This window comes from Brachycentrus maculatus, unplaced genomic scaffold (genome assembly GCF_059751285.1).
Source record: "Brachycentrus maculatus isolate JH-2025_06_01 unplaced genomic scaffold, ASM5975128v1 h1tg000755l, whole genome shotgun sequence".
NCBI classification, from domain to species: Eukaryota; Metazoa; Arthropoda; class Insecta; order Trichoptera; family Brachycentridae; genus Brachycentrus; species Brachycentrus maculatus.
In genome coordinates, this window is record NW_028281485.1 from 57,460 (window position 1) to 84,121 (window position 26,662).

The following is a 26,662-nucleotide window of genomic DNA, read 5'->3' on the forward strand; positions in this document are numbered from 1 at the left end:
TATTTAACGAATTCATTATCATGATTATTCTAATTCATTTTTTTTTAAACATGAGATAAAAGGCAAAAAACCTAGTACATATCGATGGTCGCTATTTGTATCTGAGTAACCGTATTTTTAAATGATTTATGATCCTGGTACATAAGTTTATATGTACGTGTTAAGGTGGGGACTGACCAGAGTCATTTCGTCGTAACGTAACACGTTACGATGCGAGCATTCGTAGTCAGTACAGCGTTCCGAGTGCTCCATCCAAAATCGGATGCTCGCCGCGAATGTTAAGGTGGAGACTGACCGGAGCATTTCGTCATAACATAACGTCGTAACATCGCTCGCGGCGAGCATTACCGAGCATCCGAAACTGGATGGAGCGCTCGGTTCAGTATCCTGACTGCCTGAATGCTCGCATTGTTACATGTTACGTTACGACGAAATGCTCCGGTCAGTCTTCACCCTTACATTACGACGAAATGCTCTGGTCAGTCCCCACCTTTACAATAAATAAAAAAATCTTTTAATTTCTGAGCTTTCTGGTAGGTAATTAAATAGCCTTTTGTCAAATAGCTCTTCTGTAAAATGTACATTTTCAATGTCCAGACTTACATAGGGACCATTGATATTTTGTGTTTTAAAAACATTTCAAGCACCTTCATCAGGGACTAGAAGATTAATGCTAGCTCCATGTTCAACATGACCTAAAAACTCTTCTTCACCTCTAATGGATAAAGTACTAGCGAGTGTGACAGCTTTTTTCTCAGCTATCATGCCGGTTCTCTGCCATCGAGTATTTTGGCAATTTTTACAGGAGTGTGTGGGGATCAGGTCTAAAGATACTTGTCTGTTCCCACAGTGCAAGCACTTGAAGAATCGCTTGAAAGCGTCAAACACTTTCAGTGGGTGCTTCTCTTGTTTGCATCTGTCCGCAGCGGAGAAACTTGTGTACGAACACTTTAAACATCTAACAGCTTTGCATGCGAGTTTGAAAGTGTTCAACATCTTCTCTTCCATCATTTCTTTCTTCTCTAATTTGTTAAAATATTTATCTACTTCCGTGTCGTCATGTTGGACAACGAGGTCTTTATGTGCCGAAGTGGCAGCGAGCATGCTTTGGAAACGTTCCGACGCAACACCAGTTTTGGGCTTCTTGGGAGTTTGTTCCGATTCTTCATTTTTCTCATCAGAGATATTCAATTTACTCAGACTTCTTTTTTTCCCTTCTGCGGTTCCTCTAACATTATTCGGATTGACTTTATTCAATGGTCCGTTTTCTTTGATCCATTTTAAAGCGTTGGATTTAGCTTTTTCGCTTTGTTTTTTACTAAAAGGTAGTGTTAAGTCTACTAGTGACGAGGTCTTTAAACCGAATCCTAGTGTCGGAATACCTAACGTTGGGCACTTTAATTTTATTTCAGTATTGGGAGTTTGTGCTGGAGACATTTTCTTGTTATCGGCCGAGTGTGATGGGCTAGAAAGTTTCGAGCTCTGAACGGGAAATTGTTTCGGACTTGATAAAGTTGTCGATGATAAATTATCATTTTCTGTCGTAGTTATGCATTTTGAGGAGCCGGCATTCAAGAACTCCAATCTTTCCAAGTCTTTCAGCCTCTGAGATCTACTCGCTTCGACCCTTGAAGCGGTCTTCTTGATATTTGGAGTCGTGACGGGTGACTTGTTGACAATCAGCGACTCCCGGTCGGCAGTTTTAAAATAATCACTCAAAGTCTGCAACCTGTTGTTATCTTTCGCAGTTTGTTTTTTGCTTTTCACGGCAGGAATCGAGGAAAAGGATTGTCCTCCGTATATATATGTATTCTTACCGAGAACCTTATTTCTCAGATCGACAAGCCCTCGTCCGGCTGTTGCCGATTGTAAATCGGATCGTCTGGAACACTTTTGGTATTCTTGTTTCACATGGTAGACGCAGTACTCGCATTGGTTCGTATTTACAAATGACGTGCACGGATCGCCATTCTTTTTTTTGCTTTTGCAAAATCCGAAGTCTTTAGAGTTTCCGAATATCATAACTTTCTCCGGATTATCGACTGATAAGCACGCTTGGTCAGTGCTATCGTCTCTCTTGTCCAGAATGTTAGGATTCAGGATCCCTATGACCATTCCTTGATTAGTTTTCCATAGCTGTTTGTATGCGTTACGGAAAAGGAACACGGCGACTGTTTTAAGGTCATCCTTAAGATCGCTCAATGTCCATATGGAGTATTGTGCGCCTTTTTGCGATTCTTTGGAAACACTCTTCCTCACGATTGCGCCGGCTATGACCCAGTCCTTGGCCAGGTCTCCGTGCGCGACGTGCCTCTTGACCCGGCCGAGGGTGATGGCCTCCCTCCCGTGCATCCGTTCCTTCAGCGCGGAACTAGATATGAGCGGCTTAATTATTCTCATGCCAAATATCGGGTCTGTGTAAATATCTTTAGTCAAATTGCTATTTTGATTTGTATTAGTATTTCCTGGAAGTTTGCTGTTTGATACTGCCGTGTTCCTAGCTGCTTTAAATGAATGTGTGGAGCCGGTATCGTTCCGTATGTAATCACCTTTTTTTTCATCTTTGTGTTGAAGAATTTTCTTTACATCCAATCCATAATCTGTATATTTTCTTTCGAGGAAGTTTTTCTTATCTTCGTCATCTGAAGAATCCGTATCCCCAGTGTGAATCTGGCTTACGCCGGGCACATGCTTTTCGTGGGCAGCCTTCTTTAAATCAGATTTCTCTTCATTACATTGAGATCTAATATTTTCTTTGCCGCATAATAAATTTTCTTTTTCTTTCTGAGCCTCTTCTTGTAGAAATAGGGGTTGTTCCTCTAAAGTTAATTTTCTTGCAGGTTTATTATTTTGTTCTACGACATCTTCGTCTGAACTATCCGCCGCTAATAACTCTTCTAATTTGGTGAGATCGTCCGTATCTTCCATCGTAGAATAAGTGTTTAATTGAAGCACAAAAGCCTTTATATTCGGATAAACTGTGAAGTTGCATGAAACACGACAGCTGATTTTGACATAAAGTATTATAATATTCCGCACGGCGAGTACGCAAAGCAGCTATCGGACGATTTCGCGGGAAATTTTTGACATCGAAGTTTACCATAGATATAATATTTTTTCCTGGGTGTCTACTTATTTGATGTTTTTAGTTCCTACCTAACGTGGATTTCGCTACATTTTGTCGTAGCATTTAACTTTATCTATGAATTTGAAGTTTCTTTATATTTTTAATTTTGAAGGCCGGTGTTGGTTTTGTTATTTCCGATTTATTTTATTCAGTAAGCTAATATATTAGTATATTCTTATTGTCAATAAGTTATTGTATCAATTTGTCGAGTTATTCGAACGATGGATTCAGATACTGGTATGTCTGGAGATGCTAAAATCAAAATTGATGCCGATCCAGAAACCAATAAAATGGAAGTTGGGGATGCAATTGCATCAAATAAAGAGCATTCCAAAGAATTAGTTCGAGTCAATGAGTCTGTCAAGACTGTGGGTAAAGAAAATGAAGATGAGTGTGCCCAAGAAATAGTGGTTGTCGATGTCGATGCTTTGGAACTGGATTTAAACCATGGTAGAATTGGAAAAATAGAAAATCTGGAACCCCTTCAATGCATAGAAAGGTAACTATTACCATAAATTGTTGCACAATACTCGCTTTAGTGTAGTTATAAGGTTGTAGAAGCTGGAAAGGATGACGAAATAAACCGGTCGAAATATGTTCAAGTGAGTCATCCGCCATGTGGAACAATGTAATTTTGTTTAAAAAAATCCCACTTTATGGCTGAGCCGAGAAATCACAAAGAAAAGTGATGTGAACAGGCGCTACCCAGGGGCAAATTTGTGGCATCACAAATTCCATTATGAAAAAACAATTAATAACATCCATCTTTGTCCAAACAAATGGTGCTAGAATCTTAGAGAAATAATTTTCCTGAAAATGGCCCCAAGAGGATCTCAGGAAAATACAGTAACTTTATAAACATGATCACCAAGCAAATGTTCTTAGAATATGTAGCTTACTTTTTTTTCCAAAATAGTGACTTTCCCGATCTGTGATTTTGGAAATCCGTAAACCTCATTGAGCCTAGTACCTACTTACCTGAAAAATATTAGCGGGAATATAACAATGCAAGTTTTGTTTGAAAGAGGGAGATATGTTAAATGTGCTAGAAAGATAAATAAATACTTACACTATTGTCGACACATTTATTATCCACATACTCTCATTTTTGTTGTTCTTGCTTCTCCCTTTAATCAGCTGAAATTCAGCTCAATAGGTAACCCTGATAAACACCCTTGAATAACCCATTTAAAATTGCGCCACTTTAACACGTTGACTGCCAACTACGAGATAATTCGTAGATTGCGTTCTTTGCTAGGACGCCGACTATGAGTTATCTCGTATTGTGTTTACTCGCCATATTCAAGCAGCTACAATAAAATTCCTAGTATATCAGTGCTGATATGAATAGATGGCTTCTGGGAAAATAACAAAAAATCAATGCTGGCTTACATGAACAGAAAATTTATTTATTGATTTGGCGTTTAATTTGTAGAACTCCATTTTATTTTATGTATTAATTTTTTAAAAAAAAAATTGTTTTTTGTTTATAAAATACAACTTAGTAGAGTCGAAAAATCTGATTAAATGATTTAAAATTAATACATAAAAGAAAATTTTTAAATGAACAGAAAATATAATTATAAAAATATTATTAAAAATCAAGAAGTAAAAAATGTTTTTTTAAAGAACTGGCTTTTTAGACCTGAATTCTGTAAATTGCCATGGCAGTCAATGTGTTAAAATACTTTTTCTGTTTTTAGATTTATTTTCATTGATATAGATCGATATAGATTTACAATCGCTTAATTTTGGTCGCTTTTCTATTAGTTAGGCTTTTTTATCTATTTTTTTTGTTTCTTTTGTTTTGTTAACTTTTTGTTACAAAAGTTTGACATGTAATTGATAAAAAACGATTGTTGAATTTCAGGCTCTACCTACGCTGGAATCTTATCAAGAAAATAGAAAATTTGGACACCCTCGTCACTCTGGTTGAGTTGGAATTATATGACAACCAAATAACTTGTATTGAAAACTTGGACTGTCTCGTTAACTTGGAGTTAGTAATACTTTTCAAAGTTTTTAGATATTGAAAAAAAAAATTGAGTTATAATTTTAATTGTTAAAATTACATCTTTTTTTAGAATTTTGGATCTCTCATTTAACAGAATAAAGGAAATCAGTGGACTCAACAAACTGGTTAATCTTCGTAAACTGTTTTTGAGTTCTAACAAAATTACCGAAATTGAAAACGTCAAACATCTCCAGAACTTGGAGCTGTTAGAGCTCGGAGACAATAAAATAAAGGTTAGTAGCTTTTAATTGCCACCTTTGAATACCATATCAAGTTGAGACACCTTTGAAAATTGGCATATCGCTCATTTGGCGCAACAATGACATAATTAAATTTTACAATATTTTGAGTGTGTCCAAATACTTGTTCACAAAATCTGAACTATCTCCAATTACAGGTGTTATTTTCATATTATTTTTTGACATCTCATCAAAGATAAAGAAGAATATGGAAGTCTGGGCATTTACGGGGCTGATGATCTCACCAATAGATGTCTAGTGAAGTTCCAGTGATTCAAGAACAATGTTTCAAAATTGGTTCATATAAATTAAGTGATCACTTAAACCAGCCTATGACGGTCGTCAGCCCCGTAAATGCCCAGACTTCCATTTTCTTCTTCGTCTTTGATGAGATGTCAAAAAAATATATAAATATATAATTACATTTTTTTAAAACAAGTTAAATATGTCAATGTGTGGAAAGACTATTTACATCACAAGAAACATCAACAGAATTAATTTTGTGGTGAAATGCTGCGAGATGGTGCGAGTGTCATTGTAGAATTGAGTAAAATGGCGCCATTTCTGTTGCTACAACGTCTGAATGGCATCTCCTGTAATATTTCTAGAAGTGTAATTATGCCATTGTTGCACCAAATGAGGGATATCATCCATAGGGTGAATAATCCAGTGCCCGATATAACAAATAATATTAACACATTGCTGTCGGGCGGTTTTTTCACCAACCTCGACTCTAGTTATACTCTGCCAGTCTGCCGCCTGACCCTTAGTTTACTAATCACACGTATCTGCAAACCCAATTCCGATCTGTGCAATGTTTTTTGGTGTCTCTCGCGCTCTACCAAAAGTAAGCAAATAGAATGCTTATAAGCATCTCCTGCTTTCTACCAACAGTATGTAAAAGGCAGTTTTAACACACTATCTGCGGGAAGGGAAATTTTACCATTTCACTCGACTGGTGGTGTTGGGCGGGAAGGGTAATTTTACCTTTTAACTCGACTCTTCGTAAATTGCGTGTAAGTTATTTTTACACATGACTTTTGCGGCATCCTTTGATCTCAATCGATGTATACAGTATGGTTAAATGTTATCACTTCTTTTCAGAGATGTTTATCTCTATTATAAGCGCGAATCCGCCCCCAGATAGCGTGTTAAGAGTTTCCTGCAAACAATGTGTTAATATTGTTTTAATTGCCGTTTACATTTCTAAACATTTATTTTATCGATTATGTAATATGACAAATGAACAATTTTTTGTTTTAGGAAATCAAAAACCTAGAAGGTTTATCAGGGCTGAAGCAGCTGTACTTGGCGAAGAATAAAATATCCAAAATACAGAACCTGGATGACTTACCAGAGCTGGACTGTCTGAGTTTACAAAATAACCGTCTGGTGAAAATTGAAAACCTAGATAATCTGTTGAAATTGGATCAGCTGTATCTCTCGGAAAACCAGCTGACTAAGATTGAAAATTTGGATAACAATGTATTGATATCAACATTGGATCTTGCCATGAACAAAATATCTACTATTGAGAATGTCAGTCATTTGGTTGATTTGGAAGAATTTTGGGTGAGAGATTTTGCTGATTAATATGTACATATTATGCTTAGTTTTATGGATATTAAAAATCAACATGTTATTATACAGTGTAACCCCGGAAATCCGAATTAGATTTTGAATAAAAACATGTGTAGGATACCAATTATCAATTATTTATTTTATATTTTTCCTTCTAGTTGAATGACAATCAAGTGACTGACTGGAATAACATTGAACGTTTATCAAGTAACAAGAAGATTGCGACTGTTTACTTGTACAAAAATCCTATCGCAGAAGATTCAGCTTACCGCAGGAAACTGAAGATGATGCTACCTTCGCTACAGCAAATTGACGCTACTCTTTGCAGATAGATTTATTTCAGAGCTAAGAATATGAAGAGAGAAAAAACGTAAAAACTTCTTGAGAAGCAATAATTGTGATGTCCTCAATTAATTTTATTATTACAGTTCTAAATTATTTCGCATCTTAATTTTATGCTTTAGATATTTCATTTGAAGCTTGTAAAATTATTATATTTTATCATCTGGACTTGCCACCACACGTTTCAAATCATTAAATAAAAATGTTTTATATACCAACCAAATATTTTAAATAGTTATAATAATATTTATAAAACTTATAGTGTATGTCGAAGTAAGTATAATTTAAAGTGTGCATATAAAATTTTAAATGACTTTGTTAAATATGTATTCATTATTTCCCTTGCACCTAATGGCGACTAAGGCACTGACTTAGATTAAGTTTTGTGCTTTAGGTGTCAGTCCAGGGTAACCGATATTACAGGATGAAATACTTCATTTTATGTTGACTCGGTGCCTCATAAATGGTAGCCAGAACTGCTGCTATAAAGACATAAGAGGTCCCAAGTTGGTGATATTCACAAATGATAAATTGATAAACAAAATGCTTCTCAACCATTAGAGTACTGAGAATAGATATGTTGATACTAGTATACTTAGCCAATAGCGCAGCTATCTATATACAGACGATGGCGCCGGCGTATTTTAGCGGTCGAGCTGGGATCTTGTGTTGCAGCGTACACTTTTCGTTTAGTGATATAGGCAATAAAATTAAAATGGTAACCAATGGGAGGCTGAGTCAGTAGTGAAAACTCCCAAGGTCGAGTCAATTTCACACAGCCTTTGTGTCAATGTTTTAGAGGAACTTCATCCTGAAACATATTTCGAATTGCATTTATTTTTAAATATATATGTAAGTATTGCATGTATATTTAAAAATAACTGCTTCTACAAAATGCTGTTTTATTTGAGTAGTTTAATATGTTCTCCACCAATACTAAAAAGAAATGCTAATAAAATCAGTCAATATTTGAGACAAATATTGTTGATTTTATACAAACCAAATAAAAGGGACCATTTTTGCAAAAAAAAGTCTGCAGCATTTTATTTATTTATTTGAACTTCATGTACAGAAAATAAATAAGTACATTGGCGGGCTAATTGCTAAGAGGCAACCAACCAAAAACAGACTAGTGATATTGATCAAAACATTTGATACCATATATAGCTTTTTGCAATCAGAGGGTAGATAGTACTTGAACATTTAAAAAAACATAAATTACAAATTAATATATTTAAAAACTTAAGTATATTAATTTGTAATTTAAAGGGGCAAAGGAAAAAGGGAGTTTAAGGAAGGAGGTAGAGGGAAAAACTAAGGGAGGAGGTTTGATGGACAGTTAGGATTCTAGTGATAAATATGTAGTAATGTTTCAGACGTTTCTTAAAAGTAATAAGAGAAGGTGCATTTTAACATGCATTAAAAAAAATCTCAGTACTAAAACGGTTAATATGTATGTACTCCTCTTTTGATAATATTATTTTGTTTGTCCTCTTGGTGATATCGTTTTAATTCACATTTTTATTACTGTAAATAGTTTTTTATCTTGCTGCTTTTAAATTATCTTAACTCTTATCTTTTCATCTTATTTATTAATCAATCATTTGCAAGTCTTAGATATAATTTTTTCTGACACTTATCATTCCACATTTCATTCTGCATTCACAATATTTCTAAATATTAATAAATCTTAACGTACTCTCCTCGTTTTTATTAATCAGGAATCTTTGTAATCAGGAATATGTTAGACCAATAATCTTCTATGGGCTTTGATAACGACTTTCTGTAACAATTTTTTTTTTATAATAATTATTTAAGTGTTCTGTCAGTTAACAAATTAATATGTTATCTTGGAAAAAAGCAACTTGTCTGGGATGTCTCAATAAATCCACCATATTTACTTACATATAATTCGAAACTTTGCACCTTTTTTAATTCTTCTGATTTTTACATCAAAATTTCTCGGAATAACTTGACTAACTGACAATTCCCGGTAATTCTAAGTCTTTCAGCTTTCACGAAAAATAAAACTATATATCATAAAACATACACACTATAGTGGCTGAACTTAATTTAAGGTGTTGAAATGATATGATCTATTTTATTATGCATAATAAATGTTGCTACTTTTATTAATCTTGGAAGAATCATCTTTCTCTGAGGAAACTTATTTATTTTGTATTCAAAAACTATTATGGCCACTGAAGGATTTATAGTGTTCTATGAGTGATTTTAAAACATTTTGTGTAAATTGAAATTGAAAGACTGAAGGAAAGGATAGTGATGGAAATAATTATTTTTTTATTTATACAAATAAATCATATCAAATCTTACTAATTTAATATCCGCATTCAGCCTATTTTGTAATTATAATTATGCTATTTTGCTATAGATGTTGTTGATTTTGTATGTTGCTAAGTGTGTTCCGATGATTTATAGGTATCGTAGTGTGTATGTGTTAACACTCAAGTCAATTCCCGTCAATTGCAGAATGAATTTGAAAAATGTGTTTTAAAGTCAGTGTTTGCAATCTATTTTTCATATCCATTCCCCGTCTTCTCTTGCCAAATATCTAAAATGGAGACTGAGCAGGATATTCCTTTCAATACAGAAATAAAAATTTATGTGTGTATAAAGAAAACATACCATACCTCTTTAAAGAATATTTTGTAAAAAAAAAACATGTTATCAAATGCATTCTTATGATGGAACCAGTTTGTGTGTAAAATACTTAAGAGTATTATTAAAAACAATTCACTATTAGACAAAAGTTTCATCAAATACTTTAAAATGTTAACCTTGTCAAGTTTTATACAAATATAATGTAGACGTCACCTAATTCTACCATCTATGGGGAAGGGAAATTATCAACTGCCAACTGATGTAAGTATTTGCAAATAATTTACATTTGGCAGCTTTAGGATTGTATCATTTTTATGCCAAGTTTATTTGCAATTTCAGTTTTTTTATGCACAATGTTTCAAGCCTACACTGAGTAATTTATACCAAGCACATGTGAGGATAAATATTGGAAAAATTATAACTCTCTAAATTGTAACTTTCCACCAAAAGTGCATTTACAAATTATATTTATTTACTTTAAAAAAAAAATCAGTCCACTCAAAAGAGATTAAATTCTTTGTTAAAAACATCTAGGTTTTTTTTCAATATTTATACTCGGAAATATTTATTTAAAATTATTTGAAACATTGTGTATTATTCCAGTAAGACTTTTTAGCTAAAATAATTGTAATAAAAAAATACTTTTATTACACTAAGGATTCATTTACATGTAGATTTTCGTATTAATATTTTAAAGTATTTGGTTTTATTTTTTTATAAAGATAAAATGGATTTTTATTTTATTGTATGCATAAGACATTCATAGTGTTTATTGCTAATAGATGTTGAATAAAAAGTCTATTGAAAACAAAACTCGTTTTATTTATTACTTTTGACCAACGCTCATCATTTATTATTTAAAAATTTTAACATAATGTTTATCTTTATAAAACCATTGGCACTTTTCTTTGTTAAAACTTTTTATAAGTTTTAAAAACTTACTTTGTTTGGTAACATTTAAGTATGCATCTACGGTGGAAACTGCAAAGGGTGCATGCACCATTTAAAAACTATATCTACACGAGTATATACTGTACCGATTTACTAAAAGTTATTGAAATTTTATTGAATTAACAGCAAAACTGCGATTATCTATGCTGCCTCAAACAATGAATCACCCTTCTAGATAGGAATATATTTTATTTTATGATTTGTACAATTTTACTATTATTGAAAGAATACCAACTGCAAACATGCTTAAATGAATAAATAATAAACGTGCATATATGGGGTGCTATATATTTTTAAAATAATTTACTACCCTATCTGAACTATTTTAAAAAAAAATTGTTATTTAAATAATCATGAAGTTTGGAAAAAAATGTGAATTTGTATTGCTTTATCCCAATTTTTATTTAAATTAAGTGGCTGGAAAAAGAAATTAAATTAAAATTATATAAAACCGGATCCATTTAAAGGAATATATATTCACATTTTACGTATTGCCTGTTTTACTTTCTAATCTTATATTATGTTGCAGAAGATTATCATAATGGGTAAATACACAAACGTGACTGCGTAAGGTGCGTTCAACCATTGAACTTAAAATAGTACACATAATTATGTTCTTTGAAATAAAACTCAATTTAAAAACTTTGATGATTTATCAGTAATTATTATAAGCTTTCTTGGATGAATTTAATATTGTCAAGCAAACCTACATATGCTCTTTTTCTACACACAAGTGTGCATACTTGCGTGAACTTACTAACGTTTTATATTATTTCATATTGGTAGGTATATATTAGACATAAACCCGGTTATGAGCTAGGTATAGGTAGTAAGTACAGTTAGTAAAAAGTTAATATGTGTTTTTTAAGAAAAATATAACCATTCGGAATAAATAGTTCATTATTGTAAAATAATGTGGTTTAAAAAAAAAACTTTTCTCGACAAAGTTTCACAAACCCTGCTCTTGTGGCCGACTGGTCAATGTTCTGGACAACCTTGAAATATAAAGGTCCAAGTTAAAGGAATAACAAATTAATTTATTCAAATTTAATTTAAAACGTTGTCCCATAATATAACGAGATTCTTCCAATACTTAAGCACGTTTATTATTCACAACTTGCTTAAGTATAGTAGAAAACAAAATAGCGGGTGCCAGTCAACAAGTTACAATCAAGGTGCCTAAGTCTCTGGCGCAGTTAATTAAATTCCAGGAATTAAGGAACCATCTCTAGTTTTGATTTAAAATAAAATCAAATTCACTTTCCAAAAATGAAAAGTTTCATAGAATATTCGCCGAATAGTGATTTTTCTATTCACAATTTGCCCTACGGTGTATTTACGTCTCCAAAAAATGTAAGTAATCAAACTAACTTGTGGATTTGAATAGAATAGTGATAAAATAATTAACGTACAAAATAGTACAGTTAAAATTATTCACAAAAAACGTGTATATTTTAACATTAATTTATCTACTCGATTCGGATATTATAAATTTATAGTATAATCCAGTCATACAACATATCTACAAAGTACCCACGAAAATAAATATTTTTGATTTTTGGGGGAAAGATATATTTTTTTAAATATACATATACCGTGTAATCACATATCCCATAAAATTAATCTATTTTTGCCATAATATAAATCCTATTTATTTATCGAAATCACGTCGATTCCGTATCGCAAAAACGGAAAACATCTTCACATCTTTTGGCATTCGGAAAAGGTATTGCATGATTGCTTGTCATTTTCCCCATAATAAGGGATTTAGTATCCGCCAGTGTAGTTCCCAGTGCGGCGATTGGCCGGCCTACCCGAAAATTCGAATGCAATTTCAAATATTTGTGTGCATCATACAAGCATGCTGCAAACGTTAAAAAATTTATTTTAGAAATTAAAAAAAATACTTTTTTGATTCCATAAATTTTGAGCATTATGTTATTTTTAGGAGGAAGCACATATTGGCGTGGCGATCGGGGAATCAATTTTAGATTTGAATGTGATTTCACATTTATTTACAGGATCGTTGTTAATCAATAATCAACATGTTTTTAAGGTACATAATTTGTTTAAAAATAAGACAATTAATTCGAGTGTTAAACTGTTTTTTCTTAAATATATTGATTACGATTAATACATATAAGGAATGCAATTAATTTCTAAATTAATATTGATCAACATTTTTGTATCTTTTTCTTGCCTAATTTAAGGAAAACACATTAAACTCTTTCATGGCCTTGGGACGACCGTCGTGGGTGGAGGCTCGTGCGACCATTCAGAGTCTTCTAAACATAGATAACCCTCTTCTGCAAAATGATTCCACTTTGAGACAAAAGTAAGATATTTATAAATCTGCTTACTCGTTACTTTGATGTCTAAATTTTTTAAGTGATGTAATTGAGATTTGTTTTTAGAGCATTTATTGAACAATCTGAAGCATCAATGCGTGTTCCTGCCACTATAGGAGACTATACGGACTTTTTCTCATCAAAACATCATGCTACCAACACGGGCACTATGTTTAGAGGTGCTGATAATCCGCTTTTGCCGAATTGGTAATATTTTAACATGCTGTAAACTTTTATGTATTTTTCGAAATAACCTTTTTTAATATTTTTATTTATTACAGGAAACATATTCCGGTTGGTTATCATGGACGAGTAAGTTCTATTGTAATATCTGGCACACCTATTCGAAGACCATACGGACAAACTTTACCTGTTGACGGTATACTATAAAAAATCTTAACCAAGTTTGAAAGAAAACGTTTATTTAATTTATAGTAATCAATCTATATATATATATATATATATATATATATATATATATATATATATATATATATATATATATATATATATATATATATATATATATATATATATATATATATATATATATATATATATATATATATATATTATTTATATATATATATATATATATATATATATATATATATATATATATATATATATATATATATATATATATATATATATATATATATATATATATATATATATATTTTATTTTTTTTATGTGTGTGCGTAATTATTTTTTTAGGAGCCGATCCTGTGTTTGGTCCATGCCGTTTAATGGATTTTGAACTTGAAATGGCATTTTTCGTTGGGGGTCCCCCAACATCACTTGGCAGTAGAATTAATGTGAAGGATGCTGATAACCACATCTTTGGGATGGTTCTCATGAATGATTGGAGTGGTATATATAACTTTTCTATTTATGAATAACATGTCATTGTATTTTATTAAGCAGTACAATGTCAGGAATTGCATACCAAAAAATATATAAAGGCACTTTTGTTTTGTGAAAAAAAAATTATGAGAAAATTGTCTTCATACTATTCAAATCATTTGTTGAGTTGTATTCGAATTAATCATTTTATTTTTCTTATATAGCTCGTGACATTCAAAAATGGGAATATCAACCTCTTGGGCCATTTACTTCAAAGAATCTTGGCACAACAATTTCACCTTGGATTGTAACCATAGAAGCCCTAAAAATGTTTATTGTTCCCAATGTAAAACAAGACCCAATTCCATTTCCATATCTTCAGCATGAAGATCCGTTTAACTTCGATATCAATTTAGAAGTTGAGTTGGAACGTAAGTATACAATTATGACTGAGGATTTTTTGTTGTTGATATAATGGAAAAACTTCAAAACTTTAAGAAACTTCTTTACAGCTGAAAATGGTCCGAGTACAGTGCTATCTCGTGGTAATTACAATACATTATATTGGACTCCAAAACAGCAACTAGCTCATCATACTATAACAGGGTGTAATGTTGTACCCGGTGATTTGATGGCGTCAGGAACTATCAGTGGTGAAGTGAGTTCTTTATAATATATGACGTGTGAAATATACATAAAATGAGGATTAAATTAAACCTTTTGTTCTTTCCAGTCTTCCGATTCCTTTGGATCGATGTTGGAATTATCGTGGAGAGGAACTAAGCCTGTAGTTCTGAAAAATGGAGAGACGCGAAAATTTTTACAAGATGGGGATACTGTTATTTTGAAGGGCTTTTGTGAAAATGAAAATGGAGACAGGGTTGGTTTCGGAAAATGTATCGGAAAACTTCTCCCAGCTCTAGAATTTGTTTGAAGTTTTATTTTCTTCTATTACTTACTTGGTTTATATGTTATGCTTTGAATAAACGTTCGTTCATCTACTGCTTTAATATGAAAAACGTTTTTTATTGTAAATAGAGCCTATGTCCCTCGTGTATTAATTAATAAAATAAAGTAATTTTTAAGAAAATTATAGATTGGTAAATTATTAAATTGAATAAAAAGTTATGTGGAATTACCGAAACAAGTATTATTCAAACATTCCCATACTGAAAAAAACTGTACATATTATTAAATATTTAAAATTCTATGGGAAAAAAATATCTTCAAAATTTATTTAATTATTTTTTAAAAATAAGGAAAACGATGACAAAAAAAAAGGCAGTAGGTAAGTACTGTGCATTTACGAGTAGCTCTTTCCATTAATAAAATGTTATTCAATAATAAGCTTTAAAATATCAGTATTTAGAAGTTATATTCTAAATTTCAATTATTTAGTAATAATTATGTAGCCACTCGTACTGTGATTTTCCACAAAATTTCACCATAGAAAAAATATGTCATGCAAATAATTCGCGAATTTAATGGGTGTTACAATCGCACGTGTTTTTATTTATAATTATTATAAATATAAGGTAATATATACGTGTTAATTAAAACATGTACTCGTAAAGTTGTGTTTTAGTGATTCTGTTGCTATATGTCAAAGTATGAAATTCAATTAGCCTACTTTTTCCCATTCATTTATCTGTAGAGCCGGGATGTCGAATAAAAATAAATATTCCGAGTAAAAGCACCCTCGCCGTTTTTTAGTTTTTGAGATATCAAAGTGTTTAGATAAGCGCAAACATGGATTCGTCTCAAGACAGCTTCGTCAAGCCAAACTCTTCGCTTCAACTATTACAATCTTACGATAGTTCGGATTCGTGCGATGACGCAGACGAAGCCAATCATAACAATGTCGATCAAATAATGTCAATTCGGCAAAATCAAACCAATTTAGTCTCGGGTTTTATTAAGCATTCTGAGAGCGTCGAATCTGATACGTCATCAACCGCAGAGAGTAATCGATCACTTTCAGTAGATTCTGAGATGGATAATGTAATTTGCAACGATAGTGCGGTGGCCAGCGATCTCGTGTTGAAAAACAATATTAAAAATACTAACGAACACGGACCTGTCGAAAGTGACGTGGTACCCGAGCAGCCGGTCGTGAATTCAGCCAGCAGTTCGGTTCCCGCTATCAAGAATGATGTGATAGACTGCGAGGAAGCTCGCCGGTGGGCTGACAATGCGAATGAATTCAACAGCACCGATGACAGCTCTCAGGAGTCGGAGAGTGACTCCAGCGAATGGGAGAGTCTGAAAGGTGCTGATGTCACTAGCGATAGGTATGTATTAATTTCCTCTTCATTTTCCACCTATTTCTGGATAGATTTTTTTAATGCACAATATAGTGAACATATCGCTCACTCGTTTCAAGAACGTCAAATATCAAAAATTGTAAATTTTCAGTTGTGCATGTTTTCGGAATGCCCAGAAAATGTACTATATCCCAGCAAAAGTGGCATAGTTTAAACTTAATATTTACCCGAAACAGGGCATAAAGTGTTGTTTTTGCATTTTGAAGAAAAGGTATTGTTTAATTGTCTTTTTAAATAAACGAAATATTTTTCAAATGGAGAAAAAAGATTCAGGTTTTACCTAAAAAGATCTGTTGCACAGTAAAAAGTTCAATAAGTGGCCTGATATTTATTTTTAATACATTGTATTATATTTTTAAACTTTAAAAACGATCTCCTGAAAAATCAAGTTTTTTGATTTATGACGTTGAAAGGAATGAGCGATTATATAAACTTACTGCTGTCCGAAATAACCTTAACAGTTACCAACCTATCCGCTTTTTTCAACTTCAAAATGGAAATTCAGACAATTAGGCATTCACGTATAACTATAATTTAAAAGTGAATATTTTATTTGAATAGTATCTGCCACCATTTGAAGCCACTCTTGCTTCACACACCCTGGTCCCCAAATTGTGAACATGGTGTCTAGATAATAGTGGTTAAAAGAGATACTAAGGGAGTTTGTCCACTACACGGGATTTCACCGTCCGGCAGTCCGGTTTTGAAAAATGAAAACGACTATGACAGATTAGCGTGATCAAATTTACGCGCAACGTGTTCACGCTCCGATCCGAAGAAAGATGGACAAAAGCACAAACCAATCCAAGCCAATCGTCGTTTTAAAACGCCAACTGACGTGCTGGACAGTAAAATAACATGGAATTACACGGAATTCCGGGTAGTGGACAAGCGCCCCAAGGGTCAGCGATAAATAGTAGAGATACGTCAACTAGTCAGTATTATTCCGCAATTGGCAAGACTTAACCAGAAAATCAGGGTCTAAAAAAGTAATAGATTTGATGGTGGTTATCTGTATTTTACACACAAAGCAACATTATCAAATATTATCCATATAATTACAAAAATAAAATAATCATTGTATGCAAGATAGGCAAACAAAATATATTTTCTTCTTCTTTCTCTTGTATTCTGTGTCAACGGCAGATTATGATGCAAAAAAGTTATGTTTTCTGTTCCTGCTGGTAAGATATGATTTATTTTCTTTTCACAAATATTCCCAGCTCCCGCATAGCGATACTTTCAAAATAGTTCACTTATGAATTAATTTTTAAATCGAACACAGATTTTTTGAGTCTACTAAGTTGTATTTTATTAAAACACGTAAAAATTAATATTGTGACAATTGTTTCGCCTAGTTGTGGCATGACCGTCAGTCCATTTTTTTTATGTGTTTTAAAAAATACAACTTGGTAGACTCAAAAAATTTGTGTTTGATTTAAAAATTAATTCATAAATTAAAATGGAGTTCTACAAATTAAACGCCAAATCAATAAATAGTTCACTTAGCCGATTAGTTGACTATAAAATAATCTACTACTTGTAGTCAATACTTGGCTAGTTGGTCGAATATCTCTTATTATATAAATTCTTTTCGAGAATATTTTTCCACATTTAAAAAAAGGTAGGAACCACTGCTGTATGTACTTTATCTTTTTTTTCGCCTTGTTTAACTGGTTAGTTTGTTTAGTTGATAACTGACCAACTATATTTTTAGCTATGCGACCCATTCGCTCCCACTTTAATTTTGCATCTGGCATCAGATTAATCTCTTTATGTAAATAGATAGTACTTACTCTAGAATGATATTAATAATGATCTAAAAACATCGGTGGGTATGATGTACCTATTGTGTTAGTACTGTGAAATTTGAAACTTCTTTTGATTATTGTTGTACTTTTGAAAAATGTATTATCTGCTAAAATTTTATGGTAAAACAATAGCTAAAAGAGCTATTTATAATCTTTAAATGAGCTTGTTGACCGCACAATAAAATTGAATCACTCATTCAGATATCAACTTGGTAATAGAGTATAATTGCTTCAGTCAATATTCAATAATAGTTTTAATTAATTATTAAAATAAAATGAATTTATCGAGAGAAAGTGTCTGTGCATATTATTTTGCATTATTGTAAGTATTAATTACATATTTTCACAATTCATCCTATTGTAAAAATAAAATCAAGATAATTAAGATATAAAAATTAAATAATATAATTAAAATGTAACTTTGTTTTTAAATCACTATAAATATTTTATTTTAACTTAATTATAATATCTACCGGTTTTGAAGCTAACCGCTTCTTTATCAAGACTGATTTATACTAAAACACTATCTACTTAACAAAATTCAAAATATTTCGACGGTTAGGTTAGGTTAAAAACTATTTATTATTATGTTCTAGCGTGTAAATACTGCATCACTTCTGCCAAGAAATTTGATTCGAGTGACATCGATAAAGCCATTGCGGCACTATCTCTCTTCTTTTTTTTTTACCAAACTAATCATTTAGTGTTACGATCCTGCGTGATATGCTCAATGTTCGGGTCCATGTATGTATGTGACGCGATATTAAAATTGCCAATACTCATATTGATCCAACTTTTGCTTTTATTATACAGTATATGCTATACCATGTATGTACTTCTGACTTAGTTTAAAAACATATTTTCTAAATTGGAAAAAAAAAATTGGTATTTTAATGTGTTGTTCACTTCTTTATGAAATTTTTGAAACTGATCTACATATAAGACATGGTAAAAAAATCATTTGGCTGCAGATTTTTTTATGAACCTACACAGTCAAACTCTACCTGTTTTACATAACGTTAGTAATGTCAGTATATAATCACTTACTAAGATTTTTGTCTACCAGTTTTGAGATGTACCCGTCTCTTCGTCAGGATAATCACTACACCAGCATGCAAAAAATACTACACATCACTACCATAATACTATTTAAATACTTACAACTGCACAAAATATTAATCACATTTGTTTTTGGTAAACCTGAGGACCTACATGTACTTAATACCGTCTTTTACATACTGTTGGTAGAGAGTGGAAGGTGCTTAAAAGCGTTCTATTTGCCTACTTTTGGTAGAGCGCAAGAGATGCCAAAAATGATCGGAATTGGGTTTGTGGTTACTGGTGATTAGTATACTGAGGGTTGGGCGGCAGATGGCAGAGTATAGTTAGGGTCGGGGTTGATGAAAAAACCGCCCAACAACAATGTGTTAATCACATGCGTTTTCGGTCAACCTGAGTTACCTACATGATTAGGTCTAACATGTACTATTTGTTTATTATTTTTGAAATCTCATCAAAGATGAAGAAGAATATGGAAGTCTGGGCATTTACGGGGCTGACGACCGTCATAGGCTGGTTTAAGTGATCACCATTTGTTTGATTAATGCTTGGTGATTTGATTTATTGTTTTTTGGTTTCAGCGATGAAGCAAACTCAAATACCAAGCCGTCTGCGTCTTCCAATAAGGCGATAGCACCCAAGGTGAAGGGAGAACTGGAATTGGAAGATTTGCCTCCCATTCAGGACCTCGCTATATCCGTTCCCAACAAGGAATGCATTCTAATGGGAACTATTTATGACATTGTGGACCGTCTAGGTAGGAATCGTTCTCACATTATTTGATACATTTCCTTCATTGCGTGTTGTGGCTACTTGGGTTTGATTCTTAGTGGGGTCGACATTAATATATATTGATTTTCATTATAATATTTAAATGGCAAGATCAATTATACCCAATCCTTGAATGTCATCGCATTTCCACTCAACCATTATTCATCGAAAATGCGATAACTGACCATTCTCTGTAAATATCTTTGCTTTTATTCCGTGTCTGTCTGCTGTACTGGTCGGGGTTGTGGGCGTCTGTGTACCGGCCAACATCGGGTCGAAATAGGATCTAGCTGACTAATTGAACTAAATAGTAATCCCCTTCACTGCCTACACTGGGGTACTTCTAGAAAATTTGTTGACGGATTTACTAACTTGTATTTATTTAGATTGGCAGTGACAGGTATATTGAAAGCTTTTAAATGTAAATTCACAGTAAAATCAGGATACAATTTTATATTAATTCACATTTGCAATAAATTTCGCACTTAGTTCAAAAAAAAAATTGCTTTGCAAGAGCGGATCTGTCAGAGAGCCTAGATGCTTCTGTATCAAATCTGGGCATGCGGTGGGACAGCTTTCAATATATAATCCTTGAATGTGAACAGGTCATGTTTGAGGAGATGCATAGGACAGGACATGTTTGGGGAAATGAATGGATGTTGAAGAGGCGAAGCATGTCTGCTACATGACAGTAGTTTGGCAAAAATAGTTTGGTTTATCCTCTCTGCCTACCTCTATGGAAAACTGTTCCTTAGTATAATTTAAAATCTAGTTAACGACACACCAGTTTGATATAGTAGCCTATGCACTGTTTGGTATCCCTATTTTACAAATAAATGGATTTTCATATAAATAAATTAGTACACTCTTTCAATTTATCCTATTAAATATGAGAATCCACATATTAGAGGTCAAAATAAAATATGGAACAAAGTCAAAATAAAGGAATGGGTAAATGATCAAGAGTTAATTCTATGAAAATTGTAAAATAGTTTATATTCTTAATTTATTCTCTCTTTGTTGTGTGTATATATTATATTCTTAATTTATTATCTCTAGGTTAAAATGGATAAAAACAATAAAAAATGTAAATAAAAAGAACTCCATCGACAAGACACACAAGGTGGCTTGGTGGGTCTCTGCAAAAAATATTTTAAATATATTTAAAATTGTTCTTTAAATAAATGTATACAATTTATGTAAATAACAAAAAACCTATTTGACCTTTTCATTAGCTGAAACTTTTTTATTCCTTTGTTTTGTGACACAGTAAAAAACATAATTTTCATTCACGAGATTGTGTCAAGGTCATGTGAAATTGGCTCGTCCTCGGAGTTTTCACTATAGATCTACCGATTGGTAAACATTATAATTTCATCGTCACTATCACTTTTTGAGTATGACAAACATTTTTGTGTGATTTGGACATTCGCTTTCAACATCACTTTAGGACTAATTCGACATTGTAAGGTGAAAACAATACAAAAAATGTTTTTTACAAAAAATGTATTTCTATTAAATGTGCACACTGCAACACAACCTCCCAGCTCGACCGCCAAAATACACTGGCATCAAAGTATACCTGATGCGATATATTCATTTCTTATAGTACCTTTATTATGACTGACTGTTACTGATTGAGTGAAATATTTGTATATTTTGTTTCAGTAATTGTGGAAGCATTCCCAAACAAGCCCCCTCTAGATTTGGATACGGTGTTATTCCTGGATGAGGGAGCCCGGACTCTTGGACATATTTACGATGTTTTTGGACAGGTATTTATCAATAATTTACTTACTTCATTTGTTCTGCTTATTTTTGACATTGAACTATTATCTAAAACTGACTAAGGATTTGTAAATAGATCGGGGATACATTGCATGTTTATTCTTTTTGCTATGAAACTGTCTCATCATGGATACGTCCTAGATCACTAAAGTATGTTTCTAATGTTGTTTAGGTCTTCAAGCCATTCTACTGCGTCCGTTTCAACTCCAAGGAACACATCAGCGAGAAGGGAATAATTTGCGGAATGTGCGTTTATTGCGCTCCTAAAACTGAGCACACAAACTTAGTGTTTGTGTCCGATTTGATGAAAATGAAAGGTTCCGACGCGTCCTGGAAGGACGATGTAGAACCTCCGCCGCAGTTTCTGGAATTCTCGGATGACGAAGAGGAGAGGAAATCTAAGCAGACTCTCAGGGAACAGAAGAAGAAGGCCGCTGCCGCTAACGCTAACGCGGTGGGGGAATCCTCCGAGAGCTGCGCCAACAAGCGCCACAAGCCGACACCTTACGAGGAGAGAATGAACAGGAAGAATCTGCAGAAGACTGCGGAGTGTAACAGAAGGTCCGTCCCTCAACCGATACAGCATGTCGGCTTCGGGCGCGGTCGACAGCCTGCCGGCTCGGGGCAGCGCTACGACACCGCTCCCCCCGCCACCGCCGACATCCAGTGGTCCCCGAACGCCAGTTACTTCGTCGCCGGGAACCCGTTTGACTACGCTCAGCCCCGCTTCCGGATGGGCGGGCCTCTGGAGGCTCCGAGACTGCCCCAGAGGGCCCCTCGCTCGCCGTTTCTAGTCAATAGGGCCCGGTTCACGTCCTTCCCTCCCCCCGGCCTGTGGTTCGTCAACAGGGCCCCCGGTTCCCCGTGGCCCGCGCGCCCGCCCCCCGGATTCCACGGATATCCGGGGGGATATCCCGGATTCCCCAACTCGTAAATCTCTTTTATTTCGGTGTTATAGTTTGTAAATATATTTATGCATTCCCATTATACGTTTATGTGTTACGAGTACTTGAAATAAATTCTATTTAGGTAGGTGGTCTCGCATCAAAATATTCTCTTTTCTATATATATATAAAGGGTTGTCTATGTGTGGATACTTCCGCAAAACATATAAACACGTGTTTAAAGTGTTAATTATTCTATTTTCTATAAAGATAATATTAAAATCGCTCAAATAATATCAGTTTATGGTTTGGTGAAGGGGTTGTGCGTGATGTCTAGCATTGTGTACATATAAAGTAATGTTACATATTCAAACCGATTTGGCTTTTTATGCTTATTACTAATTAGAAATGTGTAAAAGAATATTCCTCGAGACGCGTTAGAAAGCATACAAGTGAATAACAAATAATAACATATTTGGTATATATTAATTGTATGTTATGACTCAATATATACAAATATAATTACACTACACGTTATTGTATTTCTTTGGTTAAGATAATATTTAATATTCCTGATTTACGTGTCCATATTTAGTTACCATTTTATGCTCACTCTTCTAAATATTTTATCTATTATTACCGGGGACCACCTTCATTTTTGTTTTTATGTCATTAATAGTCTTTTTTGTGTCAACTTGATTTTTATACTAAACTTGAGAAACAATATTTTTCTATATATGAAGATAATTTATCAGTGGTAATCCTTTATTGACTGCGGTTTTTAGAATACAACCTTGTATATAAAAGACTTTTTTATGTCCTCACGTTAGTCAACATTTTCAGGAAATAAAACTTTGTGTTTACCAATATTTTTTCTATATGCAATGGATGAAGGATTGCTATCAAATGCTTTTTTTAATGACATAAAATTTTGAAGACCTGTCCAATGATGCTTTTAAACTACTTATCATTCTATAAAAGTACATATAAATATTCCCTTAATGCATACTTCATATGCTTAAAGTCCCAAAAATGGCATTAAAGTATGAGGCGTGTTTTTTTAAGTTCTGTTTTGATATTTAAAAAAAACGAGTAAATTGTTTGTAACAATATTGATACATGTAAGACCACAGTTTTATTTACTTTTCCACATAATTGCCACTAATATTAAGATATTAAGTATTCTGTCGTGATAGAAGTTTTTGCAATTTGCAATTTGGTCATTTTTAAGCTATTGTCATCATCGTGGTGTTGACTTTTGAGGGGCTTCTTTATACTTAGAAACATGTGGTAGTCACTGGGCGCTAGATCTGGACTGAATGGTGGATGATCAAATTGATGCGATGACATCTTGAATTTGCATTTCACAATCGGCAGGATTCTCTATCGGCAGAGGCAAATGTAAACACGATCGACTGATGGGCAGTGGCGACAACAGATGTAGGTACCTACACAGACCGTAGCGCAGCCGTGACGGAATTTCAAGACGGTACTTACTTAAAAAACACGCCTCATACACATGTATTGTGAAAAGTGTAATTATTGCAAATATTATTTTATTTCTTAGTTTGTAAATTTACTTTGATAAGTTAATTCTGTTTATTTTTATTGTAAAAAAATAAACCTGTGTATATCTTAGAACCAGAATGTTGTATCATAAAAGAGAAAATTTTGTTTTATGTATTTGGGAAATTAATAATGCTGGTACATTTTCTCGAACCCATTCCATTTCCTCATTTCTGTCTAGTTTTTGTCATTCGTTATATTCTCAAAATAAACAGTTTTTTACACAGTATTTTGATATTAATATATAAAAAAACTGAAGTGAAAAAACCTTTTACTTTATTCATTAAAAAATATATAAAAAGTGATTTTAAATCTTAAACGTGTCGATATATGACTTCAGTGTTATCAATTTCAGGCTATTATTAAATCTATTTGTTTTCGGTTAGACTTAAATAATTAATAAAATTTTGTAAATGCAGAACAATATAATACATAATTTTAACTGTACAATTTTTACCAATCGGAATTTTTTAAAGTAGTTTTTTGTAGTAGCTTAATTTTTGAAAATATAAATTGTGAATTGTAAAACATTGCAGTGTCATCAAAATGTGAAATAATAATACTTAATTAAGGGTACAGCATTATTCCTTGTTATTGTATTTTATTATAAAACTTTCCTTTGTATATTTTAATATAAAACAATCATAAATATGTACAGCACTAGTTCATTTATTCAAATTCTGCCATAATTTGTAAATTAGTGATGAAACTTCAGTCATGACACTTTCATATAAAAAATTGATAATTCAAAATTTACAAGAATATTTTTTGCTTTAAATTTAGAAAATTTTTTCAATTCAAGATCACAAATAAACATGTTGGCACAGGTTGTGTTGGATTGATTCACTACCTGAGATGAGACTACACCTTGTCAATATTTATAATTAGTATACTTGTACTAAAAAAAAGGTTTGTTTTGATTTTTTTAACTTAAAAATTCAAAGTGTTTTTTAAATTATGGTCCCTTGAATTGGCAATGAACGAGCTTTTACTGTGTATGTATTTAAACAAAAATATATTGTTTTGATTTTTTTCTCTGATTTTAGTTTTGTTTCTTTTGTATTGGATAAATGTAAGCACATACCATTATACAATATAACAAGTTATTGTAGGTTTCCCGCTTTTAGTTTCAATAGTACATATTTAGTTTTTCTGCGTTTTCTATTTGAACTCTAGGATTATACTGTAACATTGTTGGTATTATACTCTAACATTGTTAATACTTCACGCATAGCTTAGAACTATGGATACTTGTGACACTTATATTGATTAAGACAGAATTTATTTTAGTAATTCTTTTAATTTTTTATAAATGCACAAATAATCGTTTAGCGAGATGAATACAATTGAAGGTTTTTTTTTTATTACAAAAACTGCATAATCAACAATTTTTACATACTACATACGGGCCGAAAATGGGCCCGGCGAAGAAATAGCTTTTACCATATTATTTTACTAAATTAAAAAAACATATCTTACCACATTATTTTATGAGGTAGTTGAATGTGTCCTCGCAGGGTGGCTCTATGCGTATGGACCGTAGTGGACTCTGTTGCTCAATGTCAGTTTTATTTCATATATATCTTATATTTCAAACATATACATATTACTTTATTACTATTAATATGTGGTGTCGGAAAACCATGGTAATAATACCATGGCCAGCCAAACGCACCCATCCCTCCATTCTCCTAGAACTGAGACTCTAAAGCAGATATCGTGGATGGATTCTACGATATTTTTATTTGGTTGATAAGGTTGCCTGGAGAAACTTGTTGCGGTCGGCCATCAGACCAAATAGTAAACAGGCTCTTCACTTGTGGGGTGATTTCTTTTATGATATGCTAAAGGCCAATTTCAATATTTTTTGCCAAAAACGACTAATTAGAATATAAAATTTTCAAGTAAAAATATTTCAAATTTTCAAATAAATTTAACTAAATAACAGAAACTAAAAAATTATGTTTTTTTTAACCCTAGATTTAACGGTGCATTCGTAAAATTTACGACGGACATCCAGTCTGTGTGGAGTGTGTCATGTATCTTAGTTTTTTACCAATATTTTATGTTCGTATTTTATACATATAAAGTTCTCAAAAAACGTGTACTTATTTTTAAATGTTTTTAGTAAACGTTTTTTGGTAAAATGTGAGTTTTTCTTATCGTCATATATTTTACGATAGTCCCGTATTAAGGTACATTCATACAAGTCCTGACTTTAACCCTATACCACGGTATAGGGTTAAAAAAAAATTGTTCGAAAAATACTTTTGAAAACGAAATTTCAAAAACATTTTACAGTTGTGTGCTTTTTGTAAAAAATCCTTCAATTGATTTATTGTGAACTTAAGAGTAAGTCCTGTTATGTAACTTGTTTTATTCTCTAAG

The 26,662-nt window shown here is 32.6% G+C and overlaps 3 protein-coding genes and 1 pseudogene across 4 annotated transcripts; 3 read left to right on the forward strand and 1 right to left on the reverse strand.

Annotated features, from left to right (window-relative positions):
- Positions 1 to 79: 79 nt before the first annotated feature.
- On the reverse strand, positions 80 to 3,068 carry LOC148300297 (protein MCM10 homolog pseudogene; annotated as a pseudogene). The gene has a single exon (XR_015838955.1). The product of XR_015838955.1 is annotated as a protein MCM10 homolog pseudogene (transcript).
- Positions 3,069 to 3,193: 125 nt separating this feature from the next.
- LOC148300298 (uncharacterized) lies at positions 3,194 to 7,617 on the forward strand. Its single transcript, XM_088274992.1, has 5 exons — positions 3,194 to 3,626; positions 4,998 to 5,126; positions 5,212 to 5,374; positions 6,644 to 6,952; positions 7,120 to 7,617. Exons 1-5 carry the CDS (start codon positions 3,349 to 3,351, stop codon positions 7,291 to 7,293), a joined length of 1,053 nt encoding a protein of 350 aa, XP_088131118.1. The 5' UTR covers positions 3,194 to 3,348; the 3' UTR covers positions 7,294 to 7,617.
- Positions 7,618 to 11,905: 4,288 nt separating this feature from the next.
- LOC148300299 (fumarylacetoacetase-like) lies at positions 11,906 to 15,090 on the forward strand. Its single transcript, XM_088274987.1, has 9 exons — positions 11,906 to 12,229; positions 12,825 to 12,932; positions 13,087 to 13,211; positions 13,291 to 13,431; positions 13,506 to 13,603; positions 13,943 to 14,098; positions 14,296 to 14,502; positions 14,584 to 14,729; positions 14,805 to 15,090. Exons 1-9 carry the CDS (start codon positions 12,146 to 12,148, stop codon positions 15,003 to 15,005), a joined length of 1,266 nt encoding a protein of 421 aa, XP_088131113.1. The 5' UTR covers positions 11,906 to 12,145; the 3' UTR covers positions 15,006 to 15,090.
- Positions 15,091 to 16,048: 958 nt separating this feature from the next.
- Positions 16,049 to 23,209, forward strand: LOC148300300 (uncharacterized). Its single transcript, XM_088274990.1, has 4 exons — positions 16,049 to 16,362; positions 19,847 to 20,022; positions 21,705 to 21,811; positions 21,997 to 23,209. Exons 1-4 carry the CDS (start codon positions 16,064 to 16,066, stop codon positions 22,756 to 22,758), a joined length of 1,344 nt encoding a protein of 447 aa, XP_088131116.1. The 5' UTR covers positions 16,049 to 16,063; the 3' UTR covers positions 22,759 to 23,209.
- Positions 23,210 to 26,662: the final 3,453 nt, after the last annotated feature.

Excerpts from the sequence above, each read along its gene's own strand:
- LOC148300298 (XM_088274992.1), top strand. The coding sequence starts at position 3,349 with ATGGATTCAGATACTGGTATGTCTGGAGATGCTAAAATCAAAATTGAT. Across the intron at positions 3,627-4,997 it reads CCCCTTCAATGCATAGAAAG|GCTCTACCTACGCTGGAATC; the intron begins GTAACTATTACC and ends GTTGAATTTCAG. Across the intron at positions 5,375-6,643 it reads TCGGAGACAATAAAATAAAG|GAAATCAAAAACCTAGAAGG; the intron begins GTTAGTAGCTTT and ends TTTTTGTTTTAG.
- LOC148300299 (XM_088274987.1), top strand. The coding sequence starts at position 12,146 with ATGAAAAGTTTCATAGAATATTCGCCGAATAGTGATTTTTCTATTCAC. Across the intron at positions 12,933-13,086 it reads ATAATCAACATGTTTTTAAG|GAAAACACATTAAACTCTTT; the intron begins GTACATAATTTG and ends GCCTAATTTAAG. Across the intron at positions 14,503-14,583 it reads TTTAGAAGTTGAGTTGGAAC|CTGAAAATGGTCCGAGTACA; the intron begins GTAAGTATACAA and ends ACTTCTTTACAG.
- LOC148300300 (XM_088274990.1), top strand. The coding sequence starts at position 16,064 with ATGGATAATGTAATTTGCAACGATAGTGCGGTGGCCAGCGATCTCGTG. Across the intron at positions 16,363-19,846 it reads GCTGATGTCACTAGCGATAG|CGATGAAGCAAACTCAAATA; the intron begins GTATGTATTAAT and ends TTTTGGTTTCAG. Across the intron at positions 21,812-21,996 it reads TTTACGATGTTTTTGGACAG|GTCTTCAAGCCATTCTACTG; the intron begins GTATTTATCAAT and ends AATGTTGTTTAG.